This window comes from Prionailurus viverrinus, chromosome E1 (assembly GCF_022837055.1).
Source record: "Prionailurus viverrinus isolate Anna chromosome E1, UM_Priviv_1.0, whole genome shotgun sequence".
Classification (NCBI taxonomy): domain Eukaryota; kingdom Metazoa; phylum Chordata; class Mammalia; order Carnivora; family Felidae; genus Prionailurus; species Prionailurus viverrinus.
Window position 1 is genome coordinate 49,669,514 of NC_062574.1, and position 19,198 is coordinate 49,688,711.

At 57.5% G+C, this 19,198-nt stretch overlaps 1 protein-coding gene across 2 annotated transcripts in view; it reads right to left on the reverse strand.

Annotated features, from left to right (window-relative positions):
* The window catches only part of DNAH17 (dynein axonemal heavy chain 17), a 104,777-nt gene that overhangs the window by 76,497 nt on the left and 9,082 nt on the right, over positions 1-19,198 (reverse strand). For both annotated transcript variants that reach the window (XM_047833654.1, XM_047833655.1), the window contains 11 exons: positions 19,021-19,106; positions 18,717-18,842; positions 17,902-18,054; positions 17,704-17,790; positions 16,317-16,484; positions 15,978-16,094; positions 11,381-11,646; positions 10,492-10,687; positions 8,468-8,614; positions 3,047-3,155; positions 1,977-2,080 (listed from right to left, as the gene is read on the reverse strand). In XM_047833654.1, coding sequence (XP_047689610.1) covers positions 1,977-2,080; positions 3,047-3,155; positions 8,468-8,614; positions 10,492-10,687; positions 11,381-11,646; positions 15,978-16,094; positions 16,317-16,484; positions 17,704-17,790; positions 17,902-18,054; positions 18,717-18,842; positions 19,021-19,106 — 1,559 coding nt within the window. The remainder of the gene's footprint in view (positions 1-1,976; positions 2,081-3,046; positions 3,156-8,467; positions 8,615-10,491; positions 10,688-11,380; positions 11,647-15,977; positions 16,095-16,316; positions 16,485-17,703; positions 17,791-17,901; positions 18,055-18,716; positions 18,843-19,020; positions 19,107-19,198) is intronic.

Here is a 19,198-nt window from a genome sequence, read left to right on the forward strand (position 1 = left end):
CTGACGGCACCCTGATCTTAGACCTGCAGCTTCTAGAGCAGAGCCGAGTGAACGTGTGCTATTGGAGGCTGAGATGTCGTGTTATGGCAGCCAGGCCAATGTCCCCAACCCCCCTTCCTGCTCTGACACAGAGGGCGCAGTCAGAACGCACTCCTGACCCCAGCAAGATCAGAGCCAGGAGAACCAGCATTCCTGCTGTGCCCGGTGGAGAACGTGGAGACTGGCAGAGCTCCCGAAGGGGGTACCCATGGGACATTGAGCAGGTACAGAAGATTCGGCCTCTTTGGGACAGGAAGCACTTAACCAAGTCTGGGGAGCGTTAACAAGAGGAGACACCTGTCCAGACGCACAGCGGGGGCATTTCTGAGCCCCGATGGTGACGAAGAACTTTACGTGCCTACAGAGAGAGCAGGGGCACCCACAGGACAGTCACACCATCGCCAGCCTTGTCAACGTGGGCCTGGGAGACAGGGACTGTGATGGCTGAACTGTGTCCCCCAAATTCACAGGCTGAATCCCGGACTCCCTGGTATCGTGGGATGTGTCTAGAAAGGGGTCTTTAAAGAGCTGGTGAAGGCAAAATGGGGCCATTAGGTGGGCAAGAGCCTAGTGTGACTCATGTCCTTATAACAAGGGGAGATCAGGACACAGACATGCACAGAGGGATGACCACATGAAGACACGGGGAGGAGACGGCCGTCTGGGAACCCAGGACAGAGGCCTCTGGAAAACCACTCTGACGGCACCCTATCCGGACGTCCTGCCTCCCAGACTGTGAGGAAATGAACTTCTGCTGTTTAAGCCGCCCAGCCAGCAGGCTTTGTCAGGGCAGCGCGAGCTCGCTGATACACAGATGTCTTTAGACTGTTGAAAGGAAAGGACCGTATCAAAAAAATTGCTCATCTGGACAGGACAGCTGCAGGTGAGGTCAAGAGAGACAGATTTTTGGACAAGCAAGGACCCACTAGGTCATCAATGCACCTTTCCTGCCCGCAGAAACCACCTGAAGAAATATTCCACTCAAGCGACAACCGAGCAATGATCCCAGTCTACAGTTTATGGAGTAAACCCAAGCGGGTGTTGGTGAGCCCCTCCCTCCCTACCTCTCAAACATAGAAAAGAAAAAAGAGAAAAGAAAAGAAAGTTCACACCATGACAAAGGAGACTCAAAACCAAACGATGGCCAGAGTCAGAAACGTGAAACTCTTCCAGCTCAGACATTTGCAGGGAAGGGGCCGGAGGTGGCAGAAGATGTGAGGTCCCATGGGTGGGGGCACAATGGGCAGTAAAACAGAATGTGATTGATTAATCTTGATATATCGATGGATAAATAGAGCTTAAACATGATTGTTTTAAAAATGAAATGGAGTGGGGTGCCTCCTGGTTGGCTCAGTCAGTGGAGCACGTGATTCTTAATCTCAGGGTCATGAGTTTGAGCCCCACGTTGAGCACAGAGATCACTTAAAGAAATAAACTTAAAAAAAAATGGAGTCATGTAGTAGACTGTAAATTAACGAGGCAGGGCAGTTCAAGCTCCCCTTTGGATGTGTCACTGCAGATGTCTCTCTGCACGTTAGGGCCTTGATGATGGACCGTGGGGAAGCTAGTGAAGGAATTCGCCCCCAGTTTCCTGGATTGGGCTTGAGTGAAAGTCATCTCGGTGCCTCCCTGAGCGGAGCTGAGTCTCAGGGTACCTTCCTGCCCCCTGTTCCCGGTGCCTTCCCGGCAGAGAGAGGACCCTACAAGCACTCTTGCCGAGCTCAACAGAACGGAACAGAATTGAATTCTGCACCCTGGCCTGGGACTTCTCTGCCTTGGGACCACCTTGACATCATTGTGCAGTCCAGAGCCTCACACAACAAGTTCCTGCTGCCTTTGGGACTCTCTGTGAGCATCTCCGCAGGTGCCTTCTCCCCAGGACCCTCTCCTGGGCTTCTGGTTAAGCCCTGCTCTATAATACCTTGCTGCTTACTCACCTTCATGGCCTGAGAAATTCCATCTATATTTTGCTTGGCTTTTTGCATCCTGTTCTGCAAGTTATGTAGAATTTCTCGCAAGTCTTGGATATACTCTAACACACCTAAAATATAAACATCAAGGAATATAACGAAATGAACAATTCAGAACAGTGAAAAGTCTTGGGAGGCTTTCGCACTCATCACTGCCAGACAGCGCTTGGAAAACATGCCCGCTGCTCATCCAGAGTTCTCCAAACGCAATGCTGACGGACGACGCACGCAGCGTCTGTTCGGAAGCAGGACTTCCCTATCCCCAAATAGGTGGGTCATCAGTTCTCGGGCCCCCACCCCCCGAGGGGACCCCTCGCGCCCCTGCCCCTCCAACCACCAGCAGGGCACTGGAGACACATGAGCATGGTGACAGGTCTCAACATCCTGGGCCACAGCGGCTGGAAAGAGGTGCGTCCTTGGGCCACAGTGAGAAGCAGTGTATCTCCTCTGCACGGAAAGTCCAGGCCAACCCTGGCTGCAGGAAGGTGGACGGTCCCACCTTCTAATTGAGACAGTGGAGACAGGATATGGCCGAAAAACGGCCCAGGGCAAGTTGCAGGCTTTGATAAAGGAGACAGCCTTGGCGGTGGTGGCCACCCAGAGGTGGGTCTGGAGGGGAGGGACATCAGGGGGGAAGGCTTCTGCCTGCTCCGGTGGCGGGAGGAAGGGACTTCATGGGCACACTTCTTTCTGCTTCTCCAACACCTGCCCAGGAAACCACCAAAGAGCCCCAGGCCCCACAAGCCCACTGTGAAAACTTTGGGACCCTTGGTGTTCCCCGCAGGGGTCTTTGCCTGATTCCATTCGTAAGTGACACAAATGGGCTCTTTGGGACAGGGCAAGCAGGTGGAACTCTCCGATGGCCTTTAACATAACCCCACTGGAGTCAAAGTGGACCCACCCAACCGGGAGGCAGAAGCAGCCATTTGCAAGTATCATAGGACAGACACTGGACAGGGAGGACATCCCCCCCACCCCGTCCCACCGCCATTGATCTGCTGGTCACCCTCCCAGTGAGACAAACATGGCCTCAGTACCTTCCCCGTTCCAGAACAGCGTTGTTTCAGCAGTCAATAACTTGACATCGATTGCTTCCAGCTCTGACTTTATTAGTGGAAATTCCACATCCATCACGGTGGTCTTTATCTGCAACAAAAAGGCTACAGTCTCAGGGCCTTTGCTCCAAATCCAGCCAGATTTTAAATGGTCTCATGGTTAGGGTTTTCTTACCCACTACCAGCCAAACCAATTACAGCTTGTGTCATTTAATTGGGAATTATGTATAATTCAAATTCCAGAGATTTCAGCTTCTACAAGCTACCTTTATCACCAAGGATTTATGTATGCACTTAACTCTTGGCTACCTACGGAATGGGGGTAGAAACAGAAGGAAAGGGGATAATGGGACAATAATGAGTGTGTAATCCCAAACTGTTTTTATTTGGCTTAAAATCATACAAAGAAACTCAGAGAAATGGACAGGAGTAACTGAAGCAGGTCGGGGCTCAGAATCTCTCCTTGGTCATAAACCCCAAGCCTGCAATTTAGGTACATCAAGGAGACCCAGGGGGTGCCTGGGCGGTGTGTGTGTGTGGCAGGGCGTGGTGGGGGGGCCGCGCTCAGTTGGCTAAGCCTCCCACTCGATTTCAGCTCAGGACACGATCTCGCAGTTCATGAGTTCAAGCCCCACATTGGGCTCTGCGCTGACAGTGTGGAGCCTGCTTGGGATTCTCCCTCTCTCTGCCCCTCCCGTTCGCGTGTTCTTTCTCGCTCTCAAAATAAATAAACTTTAAAAAATGAAAAAGGAGGGGCGCCTGGGTGGCTCAGTCGGTTAAGCATCCGACTTCCGCTGAGATCACGATCTCACGGCTCGTGAGTTCGAGCCCCGCGTCGGGCTCTGTGCTGACGGCTCGGAGCCTGGAGCCTGTTTCAGATTCTGTGTCTCCCTCTCTCTGCCCCTCCTGCCCCCCATCATCCTCTGTTCTCTCTCTCAAAAATAAACACACATTTAAACAATTTTAAAAACAACTAAAAAAAATAGAAAAGGAAATCTAGGATCTACAGGGAAGCTATTCAAGCTGTTTGTGAATCAGAGCACTCATCCAGGTCCTATATAGTGTTGATACACTTCTACCCTGCTCTAATAGAGAAATTCACTTAAGGCTTGGAAAAAACACCAATTCACAAAACAGGAGGAAAAAGGAGAAAGAGGGTGTATACAGTTGTTTATAAATTATTCCTTTGTTTTTTAACTTTTTAAAAAATTTAATGTTTATTGATTGAGAGAGAGAGAGAGAGAGCGCGCGAGCGTGAGCAGGGGAGGGACAGAGAGGGAGGGAGACAGAATCGGAAGCAGGCTCCAGGCTCTGAGCCATCAGCACAGACCCCGACGCAGGGCTCGAACTCACGAGCCGTGAGATCATGACCTGAACCGAAGTCGGACGTTCAACCAACTGAGCCACCCCGTCGCCCCTGTAAATTATTCCTTTAAATGATAAGCACCATTGGAGTCTTGGAATGTCCTTTTACCTAGCAACATTTTTATTTTATATAACTTTTCAAGGACACTTGTACTTTATAAAGTGAGGGATGCAAAACAGAGTTAAAATCGTACATTAAACGCTGACCACTCACTCTTGCCTTTCAGAATAATCCCTCACATACATTTATTTGGTCCTTTTACGTGCCCCCCCCCCGCCACCCCTTTCTGCTGACCTCCACCCTCAGGTGTTTTCATGTGGTTCACTCTCTAAGCAGGTGGGTGAGGCCAGAGAAGTAAAGCTTACAAACCTATCACCGATAGAAACAGGACGGAAAGAAGAGAATTCCATCTATGGAATTACAAAGCGAGTGAACGAGAAGGTACCGATTCCACTCATCAGAGTTTAGCTACGAAATAACTATAACGGGCCGTGGTCCCCTCCCAATTACCCGTGCCGTGGCTTTGAGAACATATCCCAAGTGAGATCGTTTCACAGCACGCCTCTGTGGTGTGTTTAGTCACTAAGTCCTGTGACTAGAGTTCAGTGGGGAGCCCTTCACACAGAACTTCTCCAGCTGGGAAAGGTGCTGAGTTCCTGGTGACTGCGTCACGGGCAGAGACGGGAGGTATGTCCCGGGCTCCGAATCCAAGGCCAGCCTGGCCGGGGCCGCCTCAGGCTGCGCGTCCCGTCCACGACGCGCGTGGACACTCAGGGCCTCAGGAAGGCCGTTCGTTTATTGCCTATTTTCCGTAGTAACCGCCCAGAAAAGCAGCCACTATGTCTGTCGTAACTGCCAGAGTAAACAGAGCCCACGGCGATGAGATCCACTTAAGGATATGTCCGTCCTGTGTATTTTTTAAGAGCCTATGTTATAAACCCACGCCTTTAGGGTGCTGTCCTCAGAAGTGTGACCTGGGGGAAAAAAACACACTCGGGCGGTCCCTCGGATACCCCAGCAGACTCCTTAAAGCACCGCGTGCCCCTCTCTGGCTCGGACACCAACAGACCTGAGCCGTCTGCAGGCCAGTGGTCTCTTGCCAACAGAAAGCACGAGGACAAGAAGGGCCCGGCACGTCTTTAAAGAGGGGGAACCCCGGGGCGCCTGGGTGGCGCAGTCGGTGAAGCGTCCGACTTCAGCCGGGTCACGATCTCACGGTCCGTGGGTTCGAGCCCCGCGTCGGGCTCTGGGCTGATGGCTCGGAGCCTGGAGCCTGCTTCCGATTCTGTGTCTCCCTCTCTCTCTGCCCCTCCCCCGTTCATGCTCTGTCTCTCTCTGTCCCAAAAATAAATAAACGTTGGAAAAAAAAAAAAATTAAAAAAAAAAAAAAAAGAGGGGAATCCGCGTCAGCAGCGAGCGTCTCTAGCTCCAGGCCTCCTCACCCTAACCCAACGTTTGTATCAGCAGAGGGACAGAAGAGGGACAGAAGAGGGACAGACAGCATCCGTAGCCCGAGCGAACGTGCTGCTGGCTTCTTGAGTTGGAGAGCAGTGGGCGTGGCTGGGTTTCGTGTGGAAACACAGAAGTCAAAGATGGGCTCTTTTTTTTTTACATTTATTTATTTATTTATTTATTTATTTTGAGAGAGAGCGAGCGAGCGAGCGAGCAGGGGAAGGGCAGAGAGAAGGGGAGAGAGAATCCCCAGAAGGTTCCACGCTGTCAGCACAGAGCCTGATGCGGGACGGCGCACATAAGCGAGCCACCTACAATTTTATCCTGAGAAACACGATTAGTGAAAACGAGCTTCCTTCAGTTTCCACTGACCACGTCTTCGGTGACGTTTCCACCGTCACGCGCGTCACCGCGTGGCGGCGGTATTTCTGACAAATCGACGTGACGGCCCGAGCCGGCCCGCTTCACTTCGCGCTCGGCTTTGCCAGCATGGTCACGAAGGGGGTCACCTCCACCAGGAGCAGGGGGCTTCCCGGGTCTCCCCAAGGCCTCTCTCTTAATCTTCGGATATTCCGACTCTTCTCTTGGCTGGCACCAGATTGCTGGGCTCGGTCCAGCACACGGTGTGATCTGGCCACCGTCCCCTACAGGAGAGGTTGGCTAAGCACGATCTGCTATTCCAGAAACACCCTTCGGACTCAGCATTACTGCTGCCATTTTCTTAGGTCCTAGGAGGGAGGTGCAGGGCGTGCCGTGCTCCGGTGAATACCAGCTCACATGGAACCTAGGGAGGTTGCTGGGGAGGGGACGGAGAGCAGGTGCAAGTGCTCCCCTGCCCGTGCGGGATGGACCCGGGCATTTGGTACAGGACTCCTGCAAGACAGGCGAGGGAAGGCAACAGAGGCACGGCCCTGCGGCTCTAAGAAAGGGGCCCTCGGCTCAGGAACCCGTGAACAGAGGCATCTCTTGGGCGGATCTGAGGCACAAAGCACAAGAACAAAAATGAAAACGTTCCAGGCCCCAGACGGTGCTGCCCGTCGGGGGCAAGCTCGCTGCGAGAACCATGAACCTGCCGTCGGTGGCTTGAATCTCACGAGAGTGCAGAACGAGTGAGGTTACCAACCGGAAATGCACAGACGTGGACGCATCTGGGGGACCCAAGGGGATGGGACCAGCAAAGTCCACGTTCAGGCACCTCCTTGGACTCTCGGGGCCTCTCTGGCCGCGGGCTGAGCTGCCTGTTCCCTTCCTTCCACAGCCTGTGCTTCTGTCCTTCTCCGTCTCTCTGTGACTCCCACGTGAAGGAGGCTGGCAGCCAATTCCAAATTCCCAGGGCTCCAAGGAGAGGGAATCTTGGTGGCCCTGTGGATCAGGCGGGTGTGGTGGGCCAAATGGCTCTCCAAGGAGGTCGGCGTCCTAGTCCCTGGGATCTGCGACCGTCCCACCTTACCCGGCAAAAGAGAATTTGCGGATGAGATTCACTTAGAGACCGGTAGGTGGTCCAGAATTATCCGGGCGGGCAGGCCCAACGCAATCACAAGGTCCTCGTGAGAGGGAGGCGAGAAGGTCGGAGGGGAAGAAGGGGCGTAACAAAGGAGGCAGAGGCCGGAGGGGTGTCGTCTGACGGCAGAGGGACGCGGAAGGCGGTGGCCTCGAGGAGGCAGGCGAGGAGGCGGCTTAGCCCGCCAGGAAGTGGCCCGTCTCTGATTTCAGCAGAAGGAAGCAGATCTTGGACTTCTGACCTCAGAGCCGGAAGAGAGTAGACGTGTGCTGTCGGAAGCCACTGCGTCTGTGGCGGCCTGTGGCGGCCACCCCAGGAGGCTCACGCAGAGCCCACGTGCAGCCTCGTCCGCCGCAGCCTGGGCAGGAGCGAAGGTCATGTGGCCCCAGCGGCAGCGTCTTCTGGGGTCTGTGCGGAGAGGGGTGCCCGCCACGGCCCACGGCGACCCGAGTCCACGCCTCCCCGCGTCCCCTTCCGATCTCGGATTCAGCTTCCAGGGGCTCTCATGCCAGGAAGGGGGTGCGCGGAACAAACAGCCCCGGAGCCGGAGGCCCCGGCCCCCGGGGCCAGTCACTGGGAGCCCTGATTCGGAACCAGCCTCTGCACGACCACCCGTGTGAGGTCCCCAGATCTGGCGGAAGAGGACCTCTTGTGCCACAGAGCACAGGTGGACCTGTCCCCTCCCAGGTCCCGGTCCAGCCTACCTCGAGGCCAGCTCCCGCCCTCCACCTCTTGGGTCACAGGGTCGCTGGGAAATTTGTAAACCCGCCCACCCCGCCACACCCCACTGGGAGTAATGGAATGCCTTTGAGATTCCCCAAGGGCAAACTACGTTTAGGAGAGTACGGCGCCTCTAAGCAATCGTGGGACGGAGGCCAACGTCCAGTGGAAGTAAGGTTTCCATCACTGGCTGTTCCGTCCCCATCTCTGCCGCTGCTGTTTGGGTTGATGGCGGAGTGGCTCGAGCCACGTTGTAACAAGAGGGGGTCCTCACCTCCTCTACTGCGCTCGGAGACCCTACCCCTTTGTTTGTCCTAAACAAAACCCGAAACTCGGCAAGTAAAACCAAACTGCACCAGCTCACCTCATTGTACCAGCCAACGATGAGTTCCAAGTTGCCCACAAACTTCCGGAAGGTCTCATGCTGTGAGAACAGATCCTCGGCACTGCTTGGGATCTCTTTTTGCTGCTGGAAACCCAGGTACTTGACCTCTCTCAGAACTGCCACCAACTAGGGCCAATGGAGATCACAGAAAAGGTCAGGGCGCGACCCCAACGGTACGGCCCTCAGCAGCACAGGTGAAGGGCGCTCCCAGGTCACTCCCCGTCCTGGGCGCACCGTCTCCCGTTGGCATCCAGGACACCAGGCTCTCCCAGTCACCGCCATCAGGCGGTGCTTTGATGCTTTAGAGGTTTGCATGCTGGAGATTCCCAGGGTGTGAGCCCTCTCGATCGCTCTCGCCTCGGCGACCTCACCCAACAGCATGGCTTTAAAGACCAGCCACGTGTGGGTGGCACCACACACAAGTTTGTGTCCCCAAGCCAGACCGCTCTCCCGACCCCCGCGGACTCCCGTATCCACCCGCCCACGCAGCGTCTCCATTCGCGCGTCCAGACGACATCTCAAGACCAACGTGGCCAGAACAGGCTGTCTTCCCCTCAGCCTGCTCTGCTCGCCGCCTCCAGCTGATGGCAGTTCCGCCCCTCCAGTGGGCCAGCCCAGAGCGGCTGGGGCTCAGGCTGTCATCGTCAAAGACTCTCTTTCCAACCCGTCCGAGCCCCACGGGCTCTGCGGCCAAAAGCCATTCGCCCCTCACGCCGTCGTCGCCGACACGCTGATCTGGGCCACCACCATCCGGTGGTCTCTCTCCCGGATTATGGCAAAAGGCTCCTCCCAGCTGGGCTTCCTGCCCCTGCCCCTGTCCCCGCCCCCCGTCTGTTCACACGTGGCACCTAGAGGGATCCCCGAAATATACAAACCACATCGGGGCACGTCTGTCCTCGAAAACCCGCCACGGCAGCCACGTCACTCGGAACGGAAACCCAAGTCCCTCTGCTGGTCCTGGAGGCTCTCAGTGCCCTGTCTCCCGCCCTCCTCCACCCCTCCCTTCACCTCCTCTTCCACTCCCCTCCCCAGCCCTCTGCTGACTCCACCCTGACCCCAGACCCCACTGGCCTCCCCGCTGCCCCTCGAACACACCCGTGTGGTCCTCGCCTTAGCCGTTTGCCCTCCTCAAAGGCTTCTCCTCGAATCCGCTACCTCCCTGACCTCCCGCAAGTCTCTGCCGACATCCAAACTTCAACCTGCCCCCCAGCCCTCCAGGTTCTCGGAGCCACCCGTCCCTACCTCCTCAGTATCACCTACCTCGCTGCTTTTGTTATGCCAACTTAAATTTCCTCCTGCCCCTCCTCCGCCTCCTTCCCCCAGCTCTCCCTTTCCTTCCCGCCCCCGTCCTCCAGTGAAAGGTATGCTCCAGGAGGACAGAGATTTTTGTCTGCTTCGTTCGTTCATTTACTCCAAGCACCGACACAAAGTAGGTGCTCGGTAAACATTTGTGGAGTTAAAAAAAAAAAAAAAGACCACATTTTAGTGGAAGAGAAGGGGAAACCTCACATCTGCCTCCCCGGCATCGCTGCCGGGATCTAAAGCATGGCAGGTGCGTTGTGGCCGGAACCTGGGCCACCCCACTCCTCTGTCTTTGGCACTTGGCTCACAGCTACCCAGGTTTGAGCCCTGGGATGCACGCCCCACAGCCCACCCGTGAATCCTGTCCACCCAGCCTGACTTAACCAGAGGGCCCCTCTGCTCAGACCCCGCAAGGACCTTTCTCTCCGTGTTCCTGTCGATTCTCAGATTGACGTTGCCTCTTGAGACCACAGGAGAGGCAGCCAAGCTGCGAAGGACTATCGTCACCGAAGCTGCCGTTTGGTCTCGTGCCTCAGACACGTCGCGGACACGCTTTACCGCTCACGCGGTAAGGTTCCAGCTAAATACGCCACGGGTCTGTTCTTTGGGCTTCTCCCACCCGCCATCCGTAGGGGGGCCCTGGTCCCAGTGGAACCTTTGACGCGGACGCCCTCTGGACATGGCGGCAGGACGGCACGCACCGCTTTGCTGAAGTTGACTCGGATGAGGTTGGTGACGGGGTCCCGCCGTATCAGGGGCTGCCCCAGGTTGAAGTGGCAATCCTGGTCCACGCCGGCCACCCACTGCCGGTAGGTCCTCTCACGGTAGTTTCTTAGCAGCCCCATCATCTCGTCGTACTTCTGGTAGATCAGCTTGGCCTCCGTGCTGGACATGACCCTGGAATCGGTCAGATGGGGTGACGGGGTGGTGAGGTGCCCGCCTCCTTCAGGGTCTCTTTAGCGCCCTCAGTGCGGCTCCCAGAACTGGGGGTGCTGAAGCAGCCGGCTTTCCCTTTCCTCTGGGCCGGGAGACTGAACGGACAGACAGACAACCGCCTGTGACGGCAGCAACGGGTCCAGGATGTCAACCCCCGCCCCGGTAACAATTGGCCCCAAACGGCCAGGACTTGGTTGAGGACTGCCAGCTTCCCGTCCAACTCAAGATGGATTGGAGAAAGCCGGAGACGCCCCCCAAGCCAATCGCAGAGGCGACCCCTCCAGCCCCCAGGCCCGGGGCGGCCTCCAGTCAGGGCACAGCTGAAGCCTTCTCTCTGTTCTCCCCTCCCCCGCCTGCGTCTGCGTCCTGCCGTGACAAGCTCCGACCAGCCAGTGCTCGTCCTCACTTGGACGGTTTCGTCACTCTCCCTCGGGCTGACCGTCGGGGCGGGGGCAAGCCAGATCCTTAGGGCCGAGCTCGCCGAGCAGGCTCCCGCTGGAGGAGGGGGGATGGGAGTGGGGTCTCTTCCGGGATCGTGCTCTGGGGAGGAGAGGCCTGGCCAACGTGAAGGGTGGGACGGCCTCGGGAGTCGGGATGGACCCTCCCCTCCCCTGCCGCCACGGAGGCGCGCTGCCCCCCGGGGCCGCGACTCACGGGTGGTCTATGTGCTTCAGGTCCCTCATGGGTGCCTCCAACCTCTCCTGCAGCTCCAGGCTCCACTTCAGCTGCCCGGCCACGGGGGGCATGTTCTTGTGGAGCGGGGGGATGTTCCCGTCTGCGGAGGCTGCGAGCTGGGCGTCGTACAAGGTCTTGGTGTTGTCCAGCTCGGCGTCAAACAGCTCCAGCATGACCGAGTACCTGGGCACCACCTCAGCAAGAATCAGAGGCCGCTCCAGGAGGCCCCCACACATGTACAGGAGCTGGGGAGCGAGGAGAGACGTGCCTTCGCCGGGGTCCCCGCCGGCGGCCCCCTCCCCGGCACCACCCCCGCCGCGTGGCTGTTGGCCCAACGGGGCGAGGACACAGAACCTTCCTCTGTGGAGCAGCTGGTTAAATGGGACGCCTCCGTGATTCGCAGGTTGACACATGCGGGGTCCCAAAACGCTTGGCTGGAAGCCAACGCTACAAACTAGGTCTGAGGTCTGGCAACATTCGAGGCCCGAGAGAAGTCAGGCTGGCCAGGGTGGGGGCGGAGGTGGGGACGGGGGGCCCAGGCAGTGAGCAGAGATGCCGGGGGGGGGGGGGTGGGGAGCACTGATTGAGAACATCGCCCCCAAGGATTTGAGGAAGTCACAGAGGGAGGTTTGGAACGTGGAGTAGGCTGTGACGCTGGGGGGTTCAAGCCCAGGTTACCGCATCCCCTGTAATGTGTCCTTTACCCTGAGAGGAAAGCTAGGCCTGCAGACCTGTCTGCTGGATGCCATTGGCCCAAATTAACCTGGGAGGCAACACAGCACATTTCTGAAAACAGTAACCATGCCCGAGGAGAACCTCTGCAAGTAGCTGGCTCATCGCCCTCACGGCCTATGTACGCTCAACATTAGGAATTGTTTTAGAACATAAAACGCTTAGTAGAAGAGAACAAGATATTTTATCTGGATGTTTGGGGTAGGGTGCTGGCTGGAATCAGATGGAGAATTTTCCTAAAAGGTCACAGCTCATGGTCAAGGCACAGCAAAGCCTAGGGCCCTGGGCTAGGCCTGAAGGGGGAGCCCTTCCTAGAACCCAGACAGAGAAAGTTCTGGAAGCTCCTCAGCTGGCCTGAGGTCATCCCAGACCCGGACTGGGGCCAATGAGAGTGGCCCTTGAGGCAAACGGAGATCAAAGGTGCTCAGGTCACAAGGTCCAAGGCTCTTGGGGTCTGGGGGCACTGGACCCAAGTCTCAGATTCGCCCCAGTTTTTGGTGTGAAAAATATGACAATGTCCCCAAAATGGCCTTTCTGGCCAACAGTGAGACCCGGCTGCAGAAAAAGGAGAGATCTTCAGGCCCCCGGAAAGCCAGACAGAGTAGCTGGATCGCTGGGAGAAAGTAAGGCTCCAAGCACAGCTCCCTGCGGGGTGGGGGGGGGCTGCCACCGGGGGTCACCATTGTCACAAGTTCTCACAAAATTGACAAGTGCCCCCTGGAAGACACAGGTTCCTCTTGTTGGTTCACGACCCTCCTGACGGTCTGTCTGTCCGGTTCCCCTCCCACCACCCCCCCTCCGCGTTCACATGGTTTTGGCTTCTGGGCAGGAAGCTAATCTTATTTTCTGCCAGGAGATCATGCGGAAAATTGCTCTAGAACTTTCCTGGCTGTGTGTGAGAGACGGCATCGGGGCAGCTTGGGGACTTGCAGGGAATCCACGGGCTGGGACGGAGGGAGCCCCGGGGGCCCGTCCTAATTAGGGCTCAGGGTTGTCAAGCTGGAAAGGAAATGCTCCCAGGTGCAGAGGGAAAGGCAGGTAGATGTGGAAATGGTTTACAGGCACCGTTTTCTCCCTCCTTTTCCTTTTTTTAATGTTTATTTTTGAGAGAGAGAGAGAGAGAACGAGCAGGGGAGGGGCAGAGAGAGAGGGAGACACAACCCGAAGGAGGCTGCAGGCTCTGAGCCGTCAGCACAGAGCCCGTGGGGAGGTCTGAACCCACGAACCGAGAGATCAGGACCTGAGCCTAGATGTTAAAGTCAGACCTTTAACCAACCGAGCAACCCAGGCACCCCTCTCTTTTTCTTTTTTTCTTTTTAATCTAGCACGAGCACAAAGTTAAAATTTCGGAGAGAACCTTTCCTTTTTGCGTGCAGAACCCAGATTAAGGCCGTGAAAGGAGAGGGGACGAGAAAGGCCCCGGGCAGAAGAGTGCCCTGTTCACGACCTCTGTGCTCTGGCTCGTGGCCCCCTCCCTCCGCCACCCCCTCGAGTGCCTGGGGGGAGGGGGCTTCCTCCCGGACACCCTGCCCCTCGCAGCGCGGCGCTGACCGCAGGCTCCCGATCACGAAGGGGATGACTTTGTTGGTCTGGCCGCAACAGCCCAGGTCCCTGAGTCCTCTGGACTGAACAGCACAAAGCCCCAGCCCCTGAGCCCCAAGAGCACAGGTACGCGTCTCTCAGCTCTGCCCTTGCAGGAGGGGAGACACAGGGCCCGCCAGGCTCCTGCGCTGCCCTCCAGCTTGGGAGACCCCATCACGGGGTGCGGCGGGAGACTCCTGTTTCCAGGTTACAGGACTGGCTGGAAACCTGTGTTCGGGACCCTTGGAGCTTTGGGACACCAGTACCACTCCGCTCCCTCGGCCGGAGCCAGTTCCCTGGGCGACGAGAGCCCAAAAGCACCTGCTGTCGTGCCCGGCTGGCTGGGTTCCGAGTGCACCCAAATCAAGCGCCTGCCTTTGGGGAGGTGATATTCGAGCCCGGAGGACAATGAACACACAGAGACCCACACACAATAGAAGACACCAGGGAGGGCCTGCGGGTCTGCAGGGAAGTCCTGGAGGCCTCGCGCTGGCCTGAGGCAGCTACCTAGGGGGAAGAATGTTCCAGAGACGGGAACAGCACTTCCACTGCTGTGTTAATTTGCATTCACGGATATTCTGCTTGGAGCACCGACTGAATCTAAGACTAACTTGCTCATCCCATTTGCAGATCCGATTCCCTTGCGTTTGCAAGAACAAGGTCTAGAAGGCGAAGGCAAAGGCACATCCTGGCCATTTCCGCCGGGGAGATCCAGGATCCAGGAAGATGGTCAGCACCCTGAGCTACCTGGGCCACCCCGACTGTCCTCCTGTCTGGCCACGCTCGGGCTGGTTTGGGGTCCCGGCTCTGCCGCTGGCTGGCTAACAGCGTGACCCTGCGCAGGCTTCTGGACTTTTCCGAGCTGGCACAAGTTGATGGCTAACGTGGGTGACAAGCTCAGCCGAGCGCGTGGGACCGAAGATCCTAGAATGACTACTGGGCGTCCCCTGTGGGCACTGAACTTCCTGCAGCAGCCTAGAGCCTGCACACCAGGGGAAGCAGCAGGTCTGACCCGCAGAGTGTCCGCGTCGAGAAACACGCGGAAAACCAGGCAGAAATAAAAAACCTCCCCAAGTACATCCGTATATTTACGCATCTGAATGCTCGATGCCCGTTCTCCAGAGGGGCCGTGGCATCAGCAGAGTCCCCCCTCCATCGTTTTGTTGGGACCAGGCAGGCCCCGGAAATGCATGAAGAGGGGTGAGCGAGTGCAGGAAGGAGTGGTGGGGGCTGGGGCCAACTGGACGCCACGTTCTGTCCACAGGGAGGAACAGTTGTTCCCTTCAGCCGCTTGTTACTACGAGGGGCTGTGTAGAGGCGAGCGTGGCCAGATCGCCTTTTCCAAGAGAAGGTGAAAGTCTGGACTTTCACGTGAACCTTCTCAACTTTTACATGTTGGCGGCTTCGTTCAAAAAATTTTTAACCTGCCGGGCGAGAGTAGGCAAGTCTAGAGAGACAGAGAGCGTGAGTGGGGGAGAGAGGGGCAGAGGGAGTGGGAGAGAGAGAGAGAGAGAGAGAGAGAGAGAGAGAGAGAGGAGGGGGGCAGAGAGAATCCCAAGCAGGCTCCAGGCTCAGCACAGACCCCGATCCCACGACCCTGCCATCAAGACCTGAGCCGAAATCAAGCGTTGGACGCTCAACCGACTGAGCCGCTCAGGCGCCCCCGTGCTTCCCTTTTGAACAGATATTGTCCAGGGGGGTTAGCGCCTTTCTGCCGTCTATTTTTTGACATTCTTTTTCCATAGCATCATGCCTTTTTTCTAAGCGCAAAAGTGCTAAAAACATGTAACGCTCACCACCTGGACATCGTAGAAAAGTACACGGAAGGCAGACACGTACCCACAGGGCAGCGGCGGGTCCCTGTTAATGATGCCGGGGCCACTCGTGGAGCCTCGGATGTCGAAGAGGGCGTGAATTCAGCTCAGCGGGTCAAAAAGTGCACGTTTTATTTTTACAGCAACTCTAACGTTTGGTCCTTTTGAGCAGGGGGAGGGTCGAATCGAGTGAGAACAAAGGGACACCTTCACTTAGTGACTATCGGTAAACGGACGAACTGTCACCTGCTCCTTACTCCCTTTCCTTCCTTACTCTTTGGCGACAAAACCCGACAGGAGTTACCTAAGGAGATCTGAGACGCTGAGCAAGGCCCCCGGCTGGGCCAGCCCCTCCTCTCCAGATGGTCACCCCAAGGTGGCTCCCGGCATCTCCCCCCCCGGGTGTTGCTGGGACACACTGCGGCCGGCAGGCCCCTGCCCACGCCTACCTTTGCGCATGACTCAATGGAGCTGCAGTCATCAAAGCCCTGGCAGAAGATGGTGGCCAGCCGCCTATCCAGATCTTGAATTTTGGTCTCAAAACCGGCATAATCGTCGTCAAAACTCTGCAGTTGAATCAGAACACCAACCTGGTAAGTCGGCATGCAAAGCGGGGGAATACTCGCTCTGACCGCGACCCTGAGCCCGCTGGCAGGATTCGGGGCTCCATCTGAGTGCGCAAATTGTCGTGAGCACGTCTTCAGAACGTGACCGTCTAACACACCCCCTCCCTGTGCCTCCCACACCCGGGGCGTCTGTCGTGGATCCGGCCGAGGCCCCCGACTTACCGAATCTCCGGGGTCCAAGGGGTCATATTTGCACTCGGCAAAGACCTTCACCAGCTCAAAGACCTCATCGTAAATCTGGGTGACCATGCTTCCAAGGATGTTCCCTCTCACTCCCCCGAGCTCAATTTTCTCCAACTTCAGAAACTCGATGGCTGTTTTATAAAGATCCTGGGGGAAGGGGGAAAAAAAAAACCCACCCAGTAATCTCCGTAACTAAACGCAACGGATGAGCCACTTATCCAGCAGGAAGGAGCCAGGGAGCAAGAACCCTGGGGGCCTCAGGGCAGTGGGGGGCCCTCTGTTCATTTCTGTTCTGTAAAGTGCTTTCTGGAACACTCTGAGAGTCACCTTCAAGCCGTGAGGAGGTTGGGCTCTTCTGGTCCGGACCCCACACCGCCCGAAAGGCACCTCTACATAGATCACGCTTTACTCGGGGCGCCTGGGTGGCGCAGTCGGTTGAGCGTCCGACTTCAGCCAGGTCACGATCTCGCGGTCCGGGAGTTCGAGCCCCGCGTCGGGCTCTGGGCTGATGGCTCAGAGCCTGGAGCCTGTTTCCGATTCTGTGTCTCCCTCTCTCTCTGCCCCTCCCCCGTTCATGCTCTGTCTCTCTCTGTCCCAAAAATAAATAAACGTTGAAAAAAAAATTAAAAAAGATCACGCTTTACTGGGGCCCCCATTTCCTCAGCTGTGGGGGGAGGCGGTTGGAAAGGCACCATGTAGTTTCTGCTGTCCTGACTCAGCTTCAAATCCTCTGCTTCCTGGAAGCCCGTCCCCAACTTCGAGCCCGTCCCTGACGGGGGTCTGAAAGGATGCCCTCACGCCCAGGATGCCAGGACAGAGGCCTGCATGTAAATCCTACCGCCTCTGAGGTGAGGCCCTGTCTCCTCCTGGAGGCTTTTGCAACTATTCTGGCCTCTGGCGGGGGTCTCCCTCTCTCTCTGCCCCTCCCCTGCTCTCTCTCTCTCAAAACTAAAAAAACAAAAACAAAAACAAAAACTTTAAAAACGTTCATTTGCTCGGTCACTCCACGTATCCGACAGTGCTCGTGCGGGGTCCTGCGTCCGTCCACACCTGCCCCAGCCTAGCCCCGCTAGTCCTCTCCCACGGCCTCCCGGCTCCCTGGCTGTGCCTGCTTAATTTGTCATCAGCCTGCTCCTGGACAGAAGGTGTGGGGTGTGGAGAAGCAGCCACAACGGGCCACTTTTGTTCTTGGCCGACAGCTCCGGGCGCGGAGGAGGCCGGCCCGTGACTCGGTTTCCCCACGACGCGGATGCTCGGGCGGGACTCTCATCCCCCTTGCTGGGGGCTGTGTGATGGTGGCGGGGTAAGGACGGGAGGCGCAGCTCTGCCAAGGTTAAGGGCAGCCTGAACCAAGCGTCACCTGTACCTCAATGGTCTGGATGCGACGAAAGAAGGCATTCATTCTGGAAAACGCCAGGGACGAAGGGAACTCCCAAGGCACCGGCTCCTTGTCCTTCAAGGGGGGAGAGAGAAGGGAGGCCGTGCTTGGCCCAGACACTCCCACGGGTGCAGGTGGAGCTCGCGCGGAGTTGCCCCCCGACCCGGCTCTGACGTCAGGCCGTACCTTAAAGAAAAGCCTCATGTTCGCACAGCAGAAGTCGTAGGTGTGATAGAGCTCCTTCAGGACGCCCACGGACAGAGAGATGCCGCTCAGAACCTCCTCTGTTTCGCCCTGCAAGCCCTTCAGCACCATTTCTGGGCTCAGGAAATTGCGCGTCTGGGCCGAAGAGAAGGTGTTCCCAAGTCGTGACTGAGCTCTCCGGGGGGGACATCCGGGCGCACTGCCCACAGGCCGCTCAGCGGGCTACGAACAGCCCGGCACGGGGTCCTCGGCCTACCCCTTGGGACACGTCAACCGTCCCTTATGTCCCTGCCCCAACCGGTCGGCCGGCTGCCTGCCTCGCCCGGCCCTGCAGCCCCACAGTGTATGGGCTGCTGCACAGATTCCGGTCCCCCGGGACCAGGGGCCTCCAGGGACCCAGAAATACAGCCCTGCCCCCGCCTGCAGGGTCCAGGCCCGCAAGCACCACCCGCAGGTGGCCCAGACTCAAAGGCTGGTGGCTGGCTGAGGCAGGCTGGTGACAAGCAGGGAAGGAAGGGAATCCGGAAGGATCTCGGGGCAGGTGCATAAAACCCCTCAGTCCCGGCCGAGTCTTGGGGCGCTGGGACTCGGTCCCCTTGCTGTCCTCCTCTCTCCAGGTGTGGGGGGCAGCTTGGGCTGGCACTGGCCAGGTCTTGGGAGGACTCTTGGGTGGCCACCAAGAGGGCCCAAGCTCAGCCCGGGGCCCGTAGACCCCGGTGCCAGCCACTTTGCGTGCGTGTAACCGCCCGGGAACGCCAGCATCGGGGACACGGAGAGACAGGGAGGGGCAAGGTTACCATCTCGATGATCAGGTTGCAGAACTCCTGCAGGATGATGATGATCCGGGAGGGCGTGTCGTCGTGCTCGGAGGTGGCCCAGATGAAGCCGGTCGTGAACAGCACCTTGGCGATGACGGTGGGGAGCTGGCGGGGGGGAGACGGGCGGGTGTGCCTCCAGGAAGGGGACCCCAGAGCGGAAGGAAGAGGCGCTCCCCAGGACCGTGCAGCCCTTCCCGGCCAAGAAGCCCCGTGGCGTGGGGGAACCCCTCCCCCTAAGACACGAGACCAGCCCCTCAGAGCGGCCTCTGTCCGGCTGACACACCACCGTGAAGTCGGTCTGCTCCATCTCTTCCAGAAGGATCCGCAGAGGCTTCAGATACAGAACAATGTCATTGGCCTCCTTCAGCCCTACACGGGACGAGAGCAAGGGCTCTCTGTTCATCGACACCTGCTCCTCGAGACCCACCACCCTTCCCCAAAGGAAGCTGCTGGAGGGGAGG